General features: G+C 43.5%; 2 protein-coding genes across 8 annotated transcripts in view; one reads left to right on the top strand and one right to left on the bottom strand.

Moving 5' to 3' along the window:
- Window positions 1-173: 173 nt before the first annotated feature.
- On the top strand, window positions 174-14,030 carry noc3l (NOC3-like DNA replication regulator). The gene is made up of 21 exons (XM_062527130.1): window positions 174-311; window positions 1,001-1,208; window positions 1,932-2,058; window positions 2,475-2,629; window positions 5,544-5,600; window positions 5,919-6,049; window positions 6,249-6,410; window positions 7,032-7,125; window positions 7,356-7,531; window positions 7,894-8,022; window positions 8,449-8,580; window positions 8,983-9,063; window positions 9,538-9,638; window positions 10,044-10,116; window positions 10,838-10,901; window positions 11,200-11,271; window positions 11,802-11,983; window positions 12,300-12,428; window positions 13,023-13,120; window positions 13,395-13,479; window positions 13,813-14,030. Exons 1-21 carry the CDS (start codon window positions 300-302, stop codon window positions 13,948-13,950), a joined length of 2,406 nt encoding a protein of 801 aa, XP_062383114.1. The 5' UTR covers window positions 174-299; the 3' UTR covers window positions 13,951-14,030.
- A 289-nt stretch (window positions 14,031-14,319) lies between these two features.
- Window positions 14,320-16,676, bottom strand: part of plce1 (phospholipase C, epsilon 1) — an 82,301-nt gene continuing 79,944 nt past the window's right edge. For all 7 annotated transcript variants that reach the window (XM_062527123.1, XM_062527126.1, XM_062527127.1 and 4 more), the window contains one exon: window positions 14,320-16,676. This exon is cut by the window's right edge and continues 216 nt beyond it. The gene's annotated coding sequence lies outside the window, so the exon portion shown is untranslated.

Here is a 16,676-nt window from a genome sequence, read left to right as displayed (position 1 = left end):
CCCTAACGTGATAAGATTGCATAGAAGGTTCTACACAATCTATGGCCATTCTTGTGTCCCCGAACGTACCCTGTGCAATAACTCCTTACCGCAAGGTGGCAGTGTGTGGAAACATAGGACCTATACGTTTTGGCCTTCTCTGTTATCGTTCGCATACGTAGTTCCGGTAACAAAACACACTTGCCAGAACACATGTGCAGTGTGCCCACCTAATATGAGTTTACAACATTTGTAATCAAATGTCCTTATAGTAAAACAATTGAATTTAGTTTCTTATTAGTTTGTCACACCGGGACATCATGGGGACGGGGGTAAGTCAATTATATTGTTCAGTTTTTGCCTTTAAGTCTAGCGTAGCTCAATACTTATGATGTTTAACATGCGTAGCTAACGTTACGTTAGGAATTGACACGATATTTTTGTTTTATTTAACGTTGTTTCAAGTTATCCACAACACTTGACAAAAAATAAAGCTGTCATGATGTTAGGCGAGAGTTGTCTTGCTACAGCAGTGGCTGACGATACCCAACGTTATTAACAACCTGTATGGGTATGGTTAGTGTTGCATCTGCCTGACGGTTAATGCCTGGAGTTTCTTTAACATTAAAGTTACAAATTGATCACATCACAGATATCTTTTAGTGCTTTTGCCTTTGTCTTGCTGCGTATTTGGTAATGGGGGTTTAAATAGTGTAAACAGACGCGAATGGAAACTTGGAGAATAGACATTTGTTATGACCTGTGACGTGACACTGTTACTTCTCTGTTACTTCTGCTCCTTTATGAATGAGCAGATATTCAACTTTATTGATGCTATATTTATTTTATTTTATAAGCTTTTGTGTTTTATTGGGGCCCTAGATGGCCTGGGGAAGTTCAGTGAAGTGTACATTGATACATAGAACAGGATGGAATTGATATGATGATCTCCATACATGCACAATGTTTTAATATCCTCATAGAGACGCATTAATCATTGTATTTCTTTTCTTCTTCACAGAAAAGGAACAACAACAAGAGGAAGCCCAGCTTCCGCAAGCTGCTGAAGACCAGCAACTTGAAGCTGGGCAACAAGACCAAGAACAAACAGTTCAAACAAGACAACGCTGCCAAGAAGCAACGCAAGGAGCATCGCAAGCTCCGGCAGGCCATCAGCGATGTGTCCACCAAGGAACCACAGCCGCTGGAGCGCTATCACAAGAAGCCAGGTGAGCTGCTCAAAACCGATGTCCTTACTTATATTTTCATGATGTCCTTGCTTATGGAGTCCAGTCTTTTGATTGATGGATTTATTTAATTATTTACTTAATTGATTTGAATGGAAATTGCAGTGATAAAGCATAGGATATTAGGTCTGTATGGTTTATGGTTGTTATAACCCCCCTCACCCCCCCCCCCCCCCCCCCCTTTGAATTTTCCAATTCTAAATAAAAAAAACTGACAAAACCAAATTCTCACATGTCGAGAGGTCACCTAGAGAGCCTAGGGAAAACACTTGAATCCTCGAAAACAAAAACAAAAACCTTTGCCAGTATTACTTCCACGATCAGGAAAAAACTGTGGCTTTGAAGTATGTGACTATATGGTGGTTGTTGTTGTTGTTATTATTTATTTGGTCAATGTCGGAACGATGGCTGCCTTTCCCTCCCACCGTAACGCTCGAGCTTTGGTGGGAGCAAACACTTCAGACTTCTGGCTCCGGGATGGACCAGGGCTTCTATAGACAGCGCAAAAGAGTGGACAGCAGAAAATCCCCCCCCCCCCCCCCCCCGCCAAACTCAACATGCCATTTAATGATTAATGTCCGCTAATGCCATAGAGGAGTAAATGAGGTTATGATAACAGTTCTCACCTCGGGAGTGGTTGGGTTCTGGTGTTCTTATTTCGAGTGTAAGCTCAGCTGTGTGTCTCCATGCACTGCTCCTTTGCAGAGGAAGAGGAGGACGAGGAGGAGTTTCTGGACGCGCTGCCCACAGACATGATGGAGGAGGACGACCTGGAGCAGATGAGGGCCATGGCACAGAGGGCCTCCTTCATAACGCGAGACCTCTCCGCCTGGTAGGCATTTCCACACACACACACACACACACACACACACACACACACACATTTGGGTCAAGATGCTTGCAGACACGAAACACTCTGAAACATTCACTAGAGGAGTATCTTGCAGATGTGACAGCTCTAATGGTAACAGTTAATTGTGACTGTAACTGTGATTATTTTAGATTTGTGTTTTCCACAGTCACATGACTCACTTTACGATGCACTGCATGCTTAGCACCCACACCTCTAAATGGACAAAGAAAGCCACTGCTGTGACCATCTGAAGACATGGATGCCCTGCATACAGGATCTCCAAGCATGAAAAAGTAGTGATAGCATTCAGTCAGAAGAAGTGTGTTGACCAGGATATGTGTGTGTGTGTGTGTGTGTGTGTGTGTGTGTGTGTGTGCGCGTGTGTGTGTGTCCAGTGAACCAGTGCACACCAAGAAGCGCAAGGGGGAGCAGGTGGAGTCGTACGAGAAGACGCCCCGCAAGATGAAGAAGACCGAGGAGAAGGAGGTCATCCACCTGCTGCCAATCAAGGACAAGACCCGCCTCATCCCGCAGAGCATGGAGAAGCCAGGTGTGTGTGTGTGTGCGTGTCTGTGAATGTTTGTGTGTGAGAGAGAGTGTGTGTGTGTGTGTGTGTGTGTGTGTGTGTAGCACGTGTGTGTATGTTGCTTATGTCAAATGATTGCGGCACCATTTGCACTGTCAAATGCTATATAAGAGAATGTCTTAACACATGTACTGTTGTGCTCCAAAGGATCCATGCAATGTTTTGTCCAGAGCTATTGGTGGAGCACAGGAGTCATTAGCCGTTTACTGACTGCACAGATAGCCGGCGATGCACGGGCTTTTAGCCGGCTAGTCCCGATTGTACTCACTGATAGCCGGCTAATCGCCGAGGTGATTTACGCTGCCAATTGTCCTCCCCTGAGGGTACACATATTCCCAGGGCGACTGCAGTGAGCACGCGAGCCGGCTATGCGGCGGCTAGCTGAGACATGGGCGGAGCTGTCAACAACGAGAGTTGTGCACACACTGCTGAAAGACTTAAAATCAGCAAACAGCTGACTGACTGTATGCTGAGCACAGCTGTCAGATCATCATCATACGGTTCACATATTAACACTGGTCCTTGTGGTCCATCTAGCACACTGTTCTTTCAAATGTCAATTAAATCGCCAAACATCTCAGCATTTATTTATTAATTGCTAACATATTGGGAAAACATAGCCTATCCTGCTTTATCTACAGCCAGGATAAATTAGCTAGACCTTGGCTAGCTTGCTCAAATAACCATTGACAACGTATTTCGTTAAAGCATGTAGGCTAGGCCTATCATACCCACCCTAAGGTTTAAGAAACATAACAACGTTGTCCAATTTTAGTTTAATGCATTTTTCTGAATTGGAGAGGTCTCCTTATGAGGGTAGGCTCTGCATTTTAAATAGCTAATCGCTAATCGCGATTAGCATCGTTGGTTTAAACTTTGCAGAGCTGTTTTGTTGTTATCACAAAAATACTGATTGTAACTGCTGTTAGGAAGACAGTTTGGAACCTGGCAGACGTGAGGCAGTGAAAGGTATAATGCATAGTCCAAGCGGAATGAGTGGAGAGTTGATATTGTGACGAGGCAAGAATTACTCTGTTAGGAAATGTTTATTACCAGATGAATATGAGGAATGACATCCCAGATAGCAAAATGGCATTGAATCAACGTTGAAAGGATTCGTTGAATCTGCATTGAACTCCGAAGTTGTTTCGACATTGAAAGCGCTCGATGAGATTGCCGTTGAAACAACATCACCATTTCAATCATCTAAAACGTGGATTCAACGTTGATTCAACCAGATGTGATTGCCGTTGAAATTACATTGAAATTTCAATGATAATCAAACGTTGATTCAACACTGATTCAGTGCTCATTCAATGGTAGCCTACTAATATTGAAATTTGGTTGATTCAACATTGAAAACGTGTCATAAACATGCTTTACCGGCAGCTGGTTCCAGAACCTCACTGCGTAAGTTAAAGTGTCACGTTGTCCCAGTAACGCGATTTCCTGTTATAAACAAACGACCTGCAAGTGGCATTTTCTATTTCCTCACCGTGTTGTTTATTTCAAAATGAAAAATGAATTTTAAGCGGTAAAAGTCACTACCATGTCGAGGCGTGTATGCTTCTGGTGTAGGCTAATGTTCACGCTAGCATGGGGGGGAAAGTGTATAATGTAACGGCAAGCTGGGCTAATCTATGATTACATTAAGTTAGCTAATGCTAGCGTGAACGTCTCCTTTTAGTACACCAGAAGCATACATAAGCGCCTCGACATGGTAGTGATTTTTACCGTTTCAAATTCATTTATTTTAATTTTGAAATAAACAACACGGTGAGGCGATAGAAAATGCCACATGCAGGTCGTTTGTTAACAGAAAATCGCGTTACCGGGACAACGTGACACTCACTCATGCACTCTATGAATACGGATAAATACAATCTGGTTGTATCGGCTGGCATAACATGTCCGTAATAAATACAGTGCAACAAACTGCACTTTGAACAGTAAAAATGAATTTAAAAAAGCACAGTTCACCAAACATACCATTGCCATAATAACCATGAATTCAAGTTGGCTTAACATTTGTCTCAAGTCTTACTAAGCAAAATGAATAACAAAGGTGTTTAATATGAAAACAATCATTTTATTCCTTGTTAATGACCTTCACATACAAAAAACAAAGATGGCCTGTTCAATTAATGCAAACAACTCTACTACAAGTTCAATGTGAAGGGTTTTGTCAAGTGGCCTGTTTAAGATCCCCGTGGCTATATCCCACAACATGGGTGGCATCCCGTAACATAAACCCCTTATCCCACAACACATCAGCTGACTAGTCTAGTACACCTATATAATGCGTAACCGTCAACTATCTTATGACAACAGGCTGCTTTTCCCCCTTGCATGAACGTAACACAAGCATATCCGAGCCGCGCTACATCGAGCTAGCAAGTCTAGCTAGCCACAAACAACAGTGCATACCAGACCGTATAGAACAGGTGCATACTGCATAGGCTACTAATGACACTTTTTTACGGTCAGTGAATACACCGAGTGAAAATCAATGTTTGCTTTAATATCTAGTGACAGTGGTGATGTCGTCAGTTTGGATAAGTACAGTAAACTTAGTCAGAAGATCTAGAAATATCAAACGGAGGAGCAGAGAACTTGACAGAGAGCTGCACCGCTGTTTTGAGAATGACAGTAGTGTCACGAGACTTCGACGCCTATGTTGTTGTACGTCACTGTTCAACTTCACACCCAGTTCTTGTTTACGCCTACACTGAGGCGGCTTTGGAATATCGCGCCTCTTGTCCTCACTGACCTAGCCGGGGAATGGCCGGTTAAACCTAGCCGCGGATGAGGCGGCGTTCAGTCAGTTAACGGCTATTGAGTAAAGTCTCTTCCTCTCTCTCTGTCTATCTGTCTGTAGTTCAGCCGAAAGATCAGGAAGAGGAAGATCAAGAGTCAGAAGAAGAGATGGAAGAGGGTAAGTCTCATTTCTAGTGATGAATGTTGACTGATGTAAGGAGTCCATTGTCTGCATGCCTCCTGTCTTTAGTTTAAGATCAGGCAGGGTACTGTAAAGCACCTTGGGATATATTATTATTTATGCTCCTATAGACATACAGTTGGTTCACTTAAAGCAGTGGTTTGAACAAAGCTTGTTACTCAAAACCACCGCATGTCATAATAGATTTGTTACATATAATAGTTGATCATAATGGAGGAGTTCACTGTTTTGGTATTTTTTGCGGGCCACGATTGAATGTGTGTGTGGTGTGTGTGTGTGTGGTTGGTCCCTCAGTGGAGGAAGCCTATTCCGGCCCCGTTCTGACTCCAGAGGAGCAGTTCCAGTTGCGGAACGAGAAGCTGCTGGAGCGTAAGGAGCGCATCGCCAAACTGGGCTCAGCCATCCTCGCTGACCCCAACGCCAACGTAAGGCACACACACACACACACACACTAAACTGACCTCAACTATGCACATTTAGAACAATGTAAGGAGCACAAACACACACACATACCCAAAAGCACTGAGCCTAATAACAATGTAAGAGTGCAAATGGACATATCCCAGCAGTTCTTCTTACTCTCTCATTTCTTTGTGTGTGTGTGTGTGTGTGTTCCTCCTGCAGATAAAGAAGGTGAAGGAGCTGAGGGCCATGTTGATGGAGACTGACCCCAGCGTGGCGGTCACCGTCAGGAAGCTGGTCATGGTCTCCCTCATGGAGATCTTTAAGGACATCGTCCCTGCCTACCGCATCCGCCCACTCACAGAGGAGGAGAAGACCGCCAGGGTGAGTGACCACACAGCCTCCTTTTGAACAGAGACCCCTTTAATAGGTCTCCATCGATTAGCTCAAGTCATACTTATATGGCACAGTAGCCATTTTCAGACAGGTTTTCCGCACATTTTGCGATAATTACTTGCCGCATTTCTGACGGACATTCTGGTAACGGACATTCAGACATGAAGCGTATATGCAGATTTTTTTTACGGCCACCTGTTGTTCACATCTAATTTCGAATTTCCGTTTATTTCGCCGGGCAGATAATGATGGATTAGCTGTTCATGCCTGACAGCGGAACAGTGTGGTTTTTACACCGGTAGTGTGGAGGAGGCTACAGCCTTGCTGCATTACCAGCAGCATGTTAGAGAGATGCAAAACTGTTCAGTGGGCATTAGGGCGCTTTAAATGCACTGGATTCACATAGTCGGCAGCAGGAAAAGTAGATTCCAGTAGTAGATATACGGACATATGAATTCAGACCGCAAAAAAAAGCAAACAAAAAAAACACCACCGTAAAAAGTCTGTGAACATTGCGGAAATACACGTCTGTCTGAAAACGAAATTGCAGATTTTGCGTGCGTGTGTGTATGTATTTGTAAACCTGGGTGTTGTTGGTGTGTTGCTCAGGTGAAAAAGGAGACGAAACAGCTGCGGGAGTTTGAAGAGGGGCTGGTGAGCCAGTACAAGTTCTACCTGGAGAACTTAGAACGGGTCGTCAAAGGTACCGACATTCTGAAGTGCAAATACACACATGAAGCTTTCTCACTGCCTCAGAACACACACACGCACACAGAGTCACACACACACACCAAGACATAACAACAAGACACAGAGAGTCTCTCACACACACACACACACACACACACACACACACACACACACACACAGAGTCACACACACACACACAAATGTAAGTGTACTCCTCACCACGGTGTGACTCCCCACCCCCAGACTGGAAGCAGAAGAAGGAGAAGGCGAGCGGGGCCGTGTCGCTGGACTGCTACCGGGGCCTGGCCGAGGTGGCGCTGCGCTGCATGTGTGAGCTCATGGTGGCCCTGCCCCACTTCAACTTCCACAACAACATCCTGGTGGTGGTGGTGCCGCACATGAACGACCCCGTGCGCAAGGTCAGAGCACACGCGTCGACACAGCACAGGGTTTAGAGACTAGGGGCTCGCTAAGGTTAGGTGTGTGAGGTCTAGATTTGTGTGTGTTGGGTGTGTGAGGTACAGGTACTGTAGTTCCTTAAAGGATATAAGTGTGTGATCTGTGTGTGTGTGTGTGTGTGTGTGTGTGTGTGTGTGTGTGTGTGTGTGTCTGTGTGATGCTGATGGAGAAACATGTTAATGAATGACTATAGATGTGAGGTATGTACAATTCACATGTGTTCTGTGATATCTAGGAATTTTCTGCTGTATAGGCTGTGACGTGTGTGTGTGTGTGTGTGTGTGTGTGTGTGTGTGTGTGTGTGTGTGTGTGTGTGCTGTAGGTGAGTGAAATGTGTTGCGACGCAGTGAGGAAACTTCTGAGGCAGGATAAGCTGGGAGAGGCCTCCCTGGCTCTGGTTAAGGTCGTCTCCGGCATCGTCAAGAGCAGGAACTACCACGTCAAACCAGAGGTACACACACACACACACACACACACACACACACACACACACACACACACACACACACACGCATACCCCCCCCCCCCCCCCTCTCCCACACACACACACACACACACGCACTCAACTCTCCTTTAAAATCTCCTTTTTCACAGAGGTTGCTGTGGCATATATTCAGGTCCAGGTTTGAGCCTGACCCGGAGTCATTTCCTGATCCCATCTCTTACTCCCACTCGCTTCCTGTCAAAAGCCCCCCCAAAATATGTTTTTTTTTTTTTTAAATCTCACTTTTCACAGCACACAGAGTTGAATATGTTTCCCTCTTTTTTTACATTTGATTTGCCCCCTCGTTCACTCTCTTATTCTTTTTTATTTTTCTATCCTTCCCTTTCTTCCCTCGCCTCTATCTCCCTCTCTCTCTCTCCTTTGCTGCTGCAGATGCTGAAGACTCTGCTGTGTCTGCGGATAAAGGAGGTGGAGATGAAGAAGGACGCTGAGGACCTGAAGCCCAAGCACAAGTTCATGAACTACCAGGAGAAGAAGAAGAACCTGTCCAGGATGCAGAGAAAGGTACAGGGCATGAGAGTGGCAGCACAAGCCGTCTTTCACAAATGTTAGCAGTTCTCAGTCACTTCCATCAAACTCCACCATTGTGTGAGCTCTCCTGCCTCTCTTAAGTATGTGGGGGGACTTGAAATGTAATTGGCAGGCAGGGCTGCCTGTCTGTTTTTGATGTTTCCTGATTGGCTAATAAAGATAGACTTGTCAATCATCAAGTCCCCAGAAGACTTCTAATGCTCCAAAAAGTACTTTGCAGGAACTTTAAGTGTGTGTGTGTGTGTGTGTGTGTGTGTGAGAGAGAGAGGGAGAGGAGGGACGAACCCAGAGGGAATGAATGAAAGAATGAGTGGGTGCGTGTCAATCATTTTCACTGCCACTGAAATGTGTGCGTGCGTCTGTTGTGTTCCCCAGTGGAAGAAAGCCGAGGAGAAGCTTCAGAAAGAGCTGATGGAAGCAGAGGGCTCAGAGAGCAAAGGCAGGAAGCTCAAACTGGTGAGACGCTCCTCTCTCAAAAGCACCACACAACAGCTGCAATCTGCAGCACTGCAGCACATGCAGACAGCGTTTGCCTCTAAACATTACAACAGCATTAATTAAAAATCTGACTGTACATGTGGGACTTCAAGTTCAAGTCAGCCTCATGATTTTCGGTCGACAGATTGTTGCGGATTTATCTTAGTGAGGATGGGATGTGTGTGTGGCTTTAGAACACACATAAGTTTGTAATGTGTGTGTGTATATATATGGTTACGTTATGGTTATGTTGCTTAACAGACACCTTTGTCCATATATATATATATATATATATGGACACACACACACACACACATCATTGTGCAACCAAGTTAAGAGAAAGAAAGACTTGCGGTTTACAAGGAATTGCAGCAGTGAAAGTGAAGTGTCTGAGCGGGCCTCCTCCTCCTCTGTGTCTGACTCTCTCTGTGTCCTTTTGCGTTGTCCCCACAGCACACAGAGACGCTGAACATCGTCTTCCTCATCTACTTCAGAATCCTGAAGAAGGCCCAGAAGTCCGTGCTGCTCCCCGCTGTGCTGGAGGGGCTCGCTAAGTAAGGCTCCTGCGCTCAGGACCGTCATGTTTGTGTTGGTTTTTTGTTGTGCGTCTCCGTCTGTCTGTAATTACTATAACTACGATACATGTTCTGTTTGGTGTTTAACCTCAGGTGAGGACTGTTGAGCTGTTGAACCTCAGATGAGCTGTAAACTAGTCATTAGTCAGGCTGGTGAATGCCGTGGCGGTGGTGTAGTGGTTAGAGTTAGCCTCAGCCTGGGAGCACCAGATGGCTGTGTGTTCAATCCCAGGGTCTCCCACTATTGAGCAAGGCACCACTTAACCATGAGTTGCTCCAGGGACACTGTGTTGATAGTTAATTCACTATAAGTAGCCATAAATTACGAATAATCTAATCTTAATGTCATGTCTGTTTCATCCATCCCTAATGTCCTCCTTTCAGGTTTGCTCATCTGATTAACCTGGAGTTCTTTGATGACTTGTTGGCAGTGCTTCTCAATCTCGTCGTCTCTGGGGTAAGTCCACTCACAATCCATCATAACACACCCACAGACATCTGAAACGTTTCTTAACCTGCTGCAGCCCTTTAATAGAAACAAGACCTCCCCAAGCAAGACGTCCTCCTCAGAGTGGCGTCGTAGAGAATCTGTTTAATGTGAATATGAGTTAATTATTAGATATGGCCGAGGATCTCTCTAACTGGTGATCTGGTGACTGGTGATCTTTTACTATTCACTCAGTAATGTAGGTTCACTGGGAGAATCACTTTGTTTTTACTTAGCAGTGGTCCTCAGGTTGCCTGGTCAGTCAGAATCATGGTCCTTACTGTAGGTCCTAGAACCCCCCCCCCCCCCCCCCTACACACACACACACACACACACACACACACACACACACACACACACACACACTTAATCAGGAGTTTCTTCTTTTCATTTCAAGTTGCACTGTAGCCATGTACAGCTCTATGTCCTGGTTGTTCACATGTGTTCTTAGATAGTACTAATCACTAATCACTCATTTGCCTTGGAAAGTAGCCATGGAAATGACAGGGTGTTTACCAACAGCTCTCTCAGACTTAGACTGAGGGTCTGAGTGTGAAGGACAGCAGCACAGTGGCCTGGGGAGAGAGAGGCAGGAAGTTAATGACACTTTCATGCCACAGCTTTGCATAAATAATCAACGAGGAAGCAGTGTCTGATTGATTGATGCTTTCTTTTTTGAAATCCCATCCAGGATCTGTCCAATCGTGAGAGCCTTCACTGTATCCAGACTGCCTTCCATATCCTCTCAGGTCAAGGTTAGTGTTGTTATCATTTAATACAAATTGGCCCTTCTATCTAAAGAAAGGACGTATAGCAACACTGTAGTCCTCATCTGTTGATATAATACAGAGTACATTAGAATGCCCCAGGGCTGGAGAGAAGACTAGCGGCTCTCGTGATAAGGGAAGTGTGTGTGTGAATATGTGTGTAATGAACACAATGGTGTACCAGGGAAGCCTGTAGGAACTGGAGCAGTGCTTCACTCGTGTGCCCGCAGGTGGGGTGTTTAGTGGAGGTTTCAGGTGTCTGCTTTTGTTGTGTGTTTTCCACCAGGTGACGTGCTTAACATTGACCCGCTGCAATTCTACACACACCTGTACAAGACCCTGTTCGCGCTCAGCGCAGGTGAGTCGTGCGTCTGCCGCCTCCTCACGTGTTTACCTGCTCGTCCTTTGGGGCGTCGCTCTGACCTCTCTGGAGCTGTGAGTGTGTGTGTGTGTGTGTGTGTGTGTGTGCGCGTGTGTGCGTGTGTGTGTGTGCTGCTCACACCTATTGGGTTTCACTCTAACTGGTACTTCAGCTTTTGGTGGCCAGTTGTTGTGTGTACACCAGTCACACACTTAATATCATTGTGTGGGCGTACAGTAATACCTTTGGTTTCATGTGTTTCTGATGTGTTTCCGATAAAAACAGGAAGTCCTACATTTTTTGGATCCTTATTGATGTTTGACCTGATAAGTGACTTTAAAGTTTGAAAGACTGTTGTGAAATGAACAGGAGTGCAGTGACTTATGTATTTGTGCGTTTTGCATATCTGCATGTTCTAAACTATTTGTGTGTGTGTGCGTGTGTGTGCGTGTGTGTGTGTGTGTGTGTGCGTGCGCGTGCGTGTGTGTGCGTGTGTGGGCGTGTGCGTGTGTGTGTGTGTGTGTTAGCTCGTTTTAATGAGGAGACGGGCATCGTGCTGCAGTGCCTGGACGTGATGCTGAGTAAGCGGCGCCGGCAGGTGACGCTCCAGCGCGCCCAGTCCTTCCTCAAGCGCCTCAGCACCCTCAGCCTCCACCTGCTGCCCGACGCCACCATCGGAGTGCTCTCCGCCAGCCGCACCATCATGCATGTGAGCACACACACACACACACACACACACACACACACACACACACACACACACACACACACACACACACATACACACACACACACATACATTCATACATACATACTCACATGGACATACAAGACAGAAACACATGCACACACACACACACACACTCACTCTCATATACTCTCACATTCTCACATCTTAGGACATAGAATTATTTACAGTGTATGACGTGTGTGTCACTGCTAAAGAATGATCAAATAAGTGATGAATTGCTTGTGATTGACTAATTGTTGATTTTTTTTTGTGTGTGTGTACGCGCGCGCTGTAGGCCTTCCCTAAGAGTGACATCATGCTGGATAATGAGATGCAGGGCAGTGGCGTGTACCTGCCTGAACTGGATGAGCCGGAGTACTGTAACCCACAGAACACATCACTCTGGGAGCTGCACGTACTCAAGGTGTGTACACACACACGCACGCACGCACAAAATCACACCACAGGGGGGCGATGGTAACATGATGGATAAGGATCCAGGTTTGCATGCAGTGGCCTGAAAAGTTGTGAGTTGGGCCCTGCTATTATTGACATCTGTATGAAGCTTTGGATAAAAGGATAAAAGTGTGTGTATTCAGAGGCAGTGAGAAAGCTTGTGAATCAACTCTTGCTCTTCATGTGTGTATTTTGTGATGCTACATGAACAGAGGGAAAAAGTCAGTGTGTCCATAGATAACAACAGTAGAGGGTGAGGAGGAACACACAGAATGTTCTAGAGATAAAATAACCACAACAACCAGACAACCTAAAACCCTTTGAGAAGTTCCACATGGAGATACAACACTATCAATATACAATATTAATACTCCAGTAGACATCTAGCCTGTCAGTGAGAACATCATTAAATCTATATAATAATAATAAAATAGTTTAAACACAATGTTAAAGAGGTACATCTTTACACTATCTTTACATCTTAAATGAAAACGTTACACTTTATTTTAGATCAGTAACCTTTATATGTAAGAAGCTAACTGTCTGTGTGTGTGTGCTGCAGCGTCACTACCACCCTGTGGTGAGGAAGTTTGCTGCCCATCTGATGAAGGGCGCTCCGAGTGAGGGTGCTGGAGCTCTCGGCGCAGATCTGAGCCGCAGGTGGGTCGGGTTTACAGACTTCCCAATAGACTGCAGCGTTTAAAGACACTGTTTTTATTTTGTCAACATATTAAGTAAACCAACAGTCCTGAAGAGGTCTATTTGATCGGTCTTTGAGTTAAAAATAAACTTTTTTTTTTTGGAATGTTAGACTTGCCTTTGAGTGGAATGTAGTCAGACGTCATCCTTTGTGTACACTTTATTTAAACCGCAGGCGGTCTGTAGTTCAGCTACAAAGGTTGCTGCTGTTCATGTTGAACTCTTCCCTGTCCAGGTTGCCCGTGGAGCTGTTTGAGGACTACAGTGTGAAGGACATGACCTTTAACCCCCCAGTGGCTACGCCCACCTCAAAGAAAAAGGTTAGTCTCAACAGATGGATTTAGAGAGTATTCATTCCAATACTCTTGTGTGTGTTAACATTATATTAAGGTGTTGTCAATACAATAATATGTAAAAAATATATTTAAAATGTAATGTTTTACACCTTTGCTGAGAAATCTGAATATGGTTTGTGTATAATGTGTACCTGAAGTTGTTTATGTATGAATGAAATCTGTTAATTTGAAGCCAGTGATTTATGTTTTTTTTTTTACTTGAATCAAATTCCTCTTGGAAGTGGCTAGAGATGGCCTGGTTTGATAATGATGTTTCAGTGCATGACGGACCTTTTTTTTTTTCTGTGTTGTTTTTAGGATCACTTCACCATCGGCAATGCTTTTATTGACACACAACTAAAGACACAGATCGACCAAGTTCTAGAGGCGGAACCGGACCTCACGTTGGACTTTGCAGAACATCGAAGTTTTGGAAGTTCAAGTGAACAAATATAAGGACTCTTATTGTACATGCTGCTCGGAATGTTTGCTTTTCTATAAAATCTATCATAATAAAACCCATGTATAGGTTTTAACTGCGTCCCTAAAATATCTATTTAACTTAACAATGGATGATATCAACTGAAATTCCTAATTACCTCTTGAGTTTCTTTTTTTTTATTATCTGAGATGCTTTAACTAGGTAAAGCACACAAAACATCCATTAAAAGATCAAAAAAAGTCTTTGTAAAGTAGTTGGCTAAATGAGCATTGAGTGTTTTCAGCTGTAATTGAAAGCACATCTAACAGTATGAACAAACTACATATTTAACCTTTACACTGGAGAGGAGAAAACAGTTGACTTTGACAAATGAAAAAGGCAAACAACCATTTTATTTCTAGTTCGTAACTGCTTTTAATTAATCGAGCTGTTCAATAAATGTTTCAAGTAAATGGGGAAAGTAGTCAAAACAGTTGACAGCACAGGAACAACAAATAAAAAGAACATTCACAGGATGAACGTACAAGTGCCCCAACCTCGTCAGCACATAACACACACACACACACACTGAATTACTGTATGTAGCTGGTCCACTAAGCTCTCGATACAGTGAAATGATATTAAATATCTCAAATACATGAACTTTAAAGGCAGAGGCTAATTAGCTTTAAATAAAAAAAATCTCGTAACACTTCAGTATACATCAGCCCTGTGTCTCGGAGCGTCTACATGAAATGTTGAGTATTTCTCCACTGATAGTTTCATAGTATTTATTACTTTAAAACGAGTACAAAAGACAAAGAGCGGAGCGATGCCACTCTTTCAACAGGTGAATGCAGGGATCCACTAAAAAGTAGAAAAATAAATAAAGTTACACATTACTTTCCAACGGTTTTACACTGTGAACAGCTATAAAACATGACAAAAGCCAACCTGGGCAAAAACAAGAAATAAATATTTAAAGTAGCAAAACTGTTTTGCTGTGGTAGTGTATAACACCTGAAAGAAAGAAATTTGGAAAGGAAAAAATGGAAACCTCCTTCACCATCAGAGCCCTTCTCAAAGCAGCTCTTGGTCATTGGTTGGTTTTACATGATAATAAAAAAATGATACTTATAAATATAACATACAAGAGCAACGTGTTGCTAAATTAAGCAGCCAATCTGCTATTTACATCTGAAGTACAAGCACTGCGGTATAATCATCGGTTATGATATGACCCTGGCGTTTGCCATTATTTATTTCAGCACTTTCTATAGTGTCTGATCACTGACCAGTTTACAACGAATTACGACATGATTGTGTCACGTGACCAAAATGAAAGGCAAGATCATGTGACCAAAGTGCTTGTGATTCTTCTAGACCTTCTACAAAGCGATCTCAGGTGTTCCTGAGACCATCCGACTAGACTTAAGTGTACAAATTAAAATACATACGCATTTGGAAATCATAAGACAAAGAACACAAACAAAAGACAGGGGACAGATAAAAACCATAAACAGAAATAAGCTGTGCTTGCTTATCCTAAAATGGACATCACAAAATAAAATAAAATCTTAAGAAACAAAACAGGAAAGTACATAGTGGCCATGAAAATGAAAGAGGCCATCCTCATGGCTATAATCTTATATTTGAACTGACCATGTTTCTGTCTAACTTTCGTTGGACCCACTTAAAACATCACATATATATACAGTATATATAAATATATATTCACTGTTATCCTTTTCCAATCACTGCTATCTTTTCTTGTGCTCTCGTGCATTCAAGAATGTTATCTAACCAACTTAGCCTCTTATTCATATGAAATACTATTAGACAGCAAAGTGATTCAAATTATATCCTTCAAACATACCTGTATCAAAACGATAAAAGAACACTTCACAGGAAAAGTTCAGAATTACTTTGAGGACATTTTTAAAAGTGAATTGAATATTTCAATAATGGAAATGGAATATTTTTTCTCTTCTTTCCATTTAAATAAATCGCTTGTTCAAAGGTGCAACAATGCTCATGGATGCCAGCACAATCCTCACTGACAATGAAATAAGCAATTTTTGAATTCATCAAATATAATTTTAACCAAAACTGGAGTAACCTAAAAGATTTCGGTATCACTCATCAATTTTGTGCAAAAAGCACTCACAGTATTAAACACTGACATCTCATCCCACACAATCTATTCCAACTTGATTCACTTAAATACTCAGTATCCTCAACCGGGACCAGATACATTGACATTTTTTAAATATTTGACTTCAAAAGTTAATATACAGACCTTTAACATAGAGTAATCCCATTGCAAAGCACTGGGCATTACTGACAAAGAAGATCAGAAAGTCAGGAAATTCCGACGGTAGCCGAAACTGGACAGGAGTCCGGTCAGCTGGTATATGGCTCGCACGTCAAACAGACGACCCAGAAACTTCATGGGGTGGGTGTGGCTTGTGAAATGACAGCAGTGTGACGAAGCAGGAGCTACAAAGCAAATCAAGAAATCCCAGCCATTTGATTGGTGGAGCCATTGACTGCGAGGGGACGAGAACTGTCCCGCTGAAGGAGTCGCCGTCAACTTTGACCCTTGACCCTTGCTCTTCAGATGCCACCGGCGGCGAAGAGAATCACCCGATGTGCATTTCCGGAGTTCGACAACTCACTCTGGCTTTGCGGTACAGCCAGTTCCGAGCCACAACTGGAGCATCCCTCACAGCTGGAGACTGCATCACCCAGCCTGCTGTTG

This window comes from Sardina pilchardus, chromosome 22 (assembly GCF_963854185.1).
Source record: "Sardina pilchardus chromosome 22, fSarPil1.1, whole genome shotgun sequence".
In the NCBI taxonomy this organism is placed as follows: domain Eukaryota; kingdom Metazoa; phylum Chordata; class Actinopteri; order Clupeiformes; family Clupeidae; genus Sardina; species Sardina pilchardus.
The sequence above is the reverse complement of the archived record's forward strand: the minus strand, read 5'-3'. Positions and strand labels throughout refer to the sequence as shown.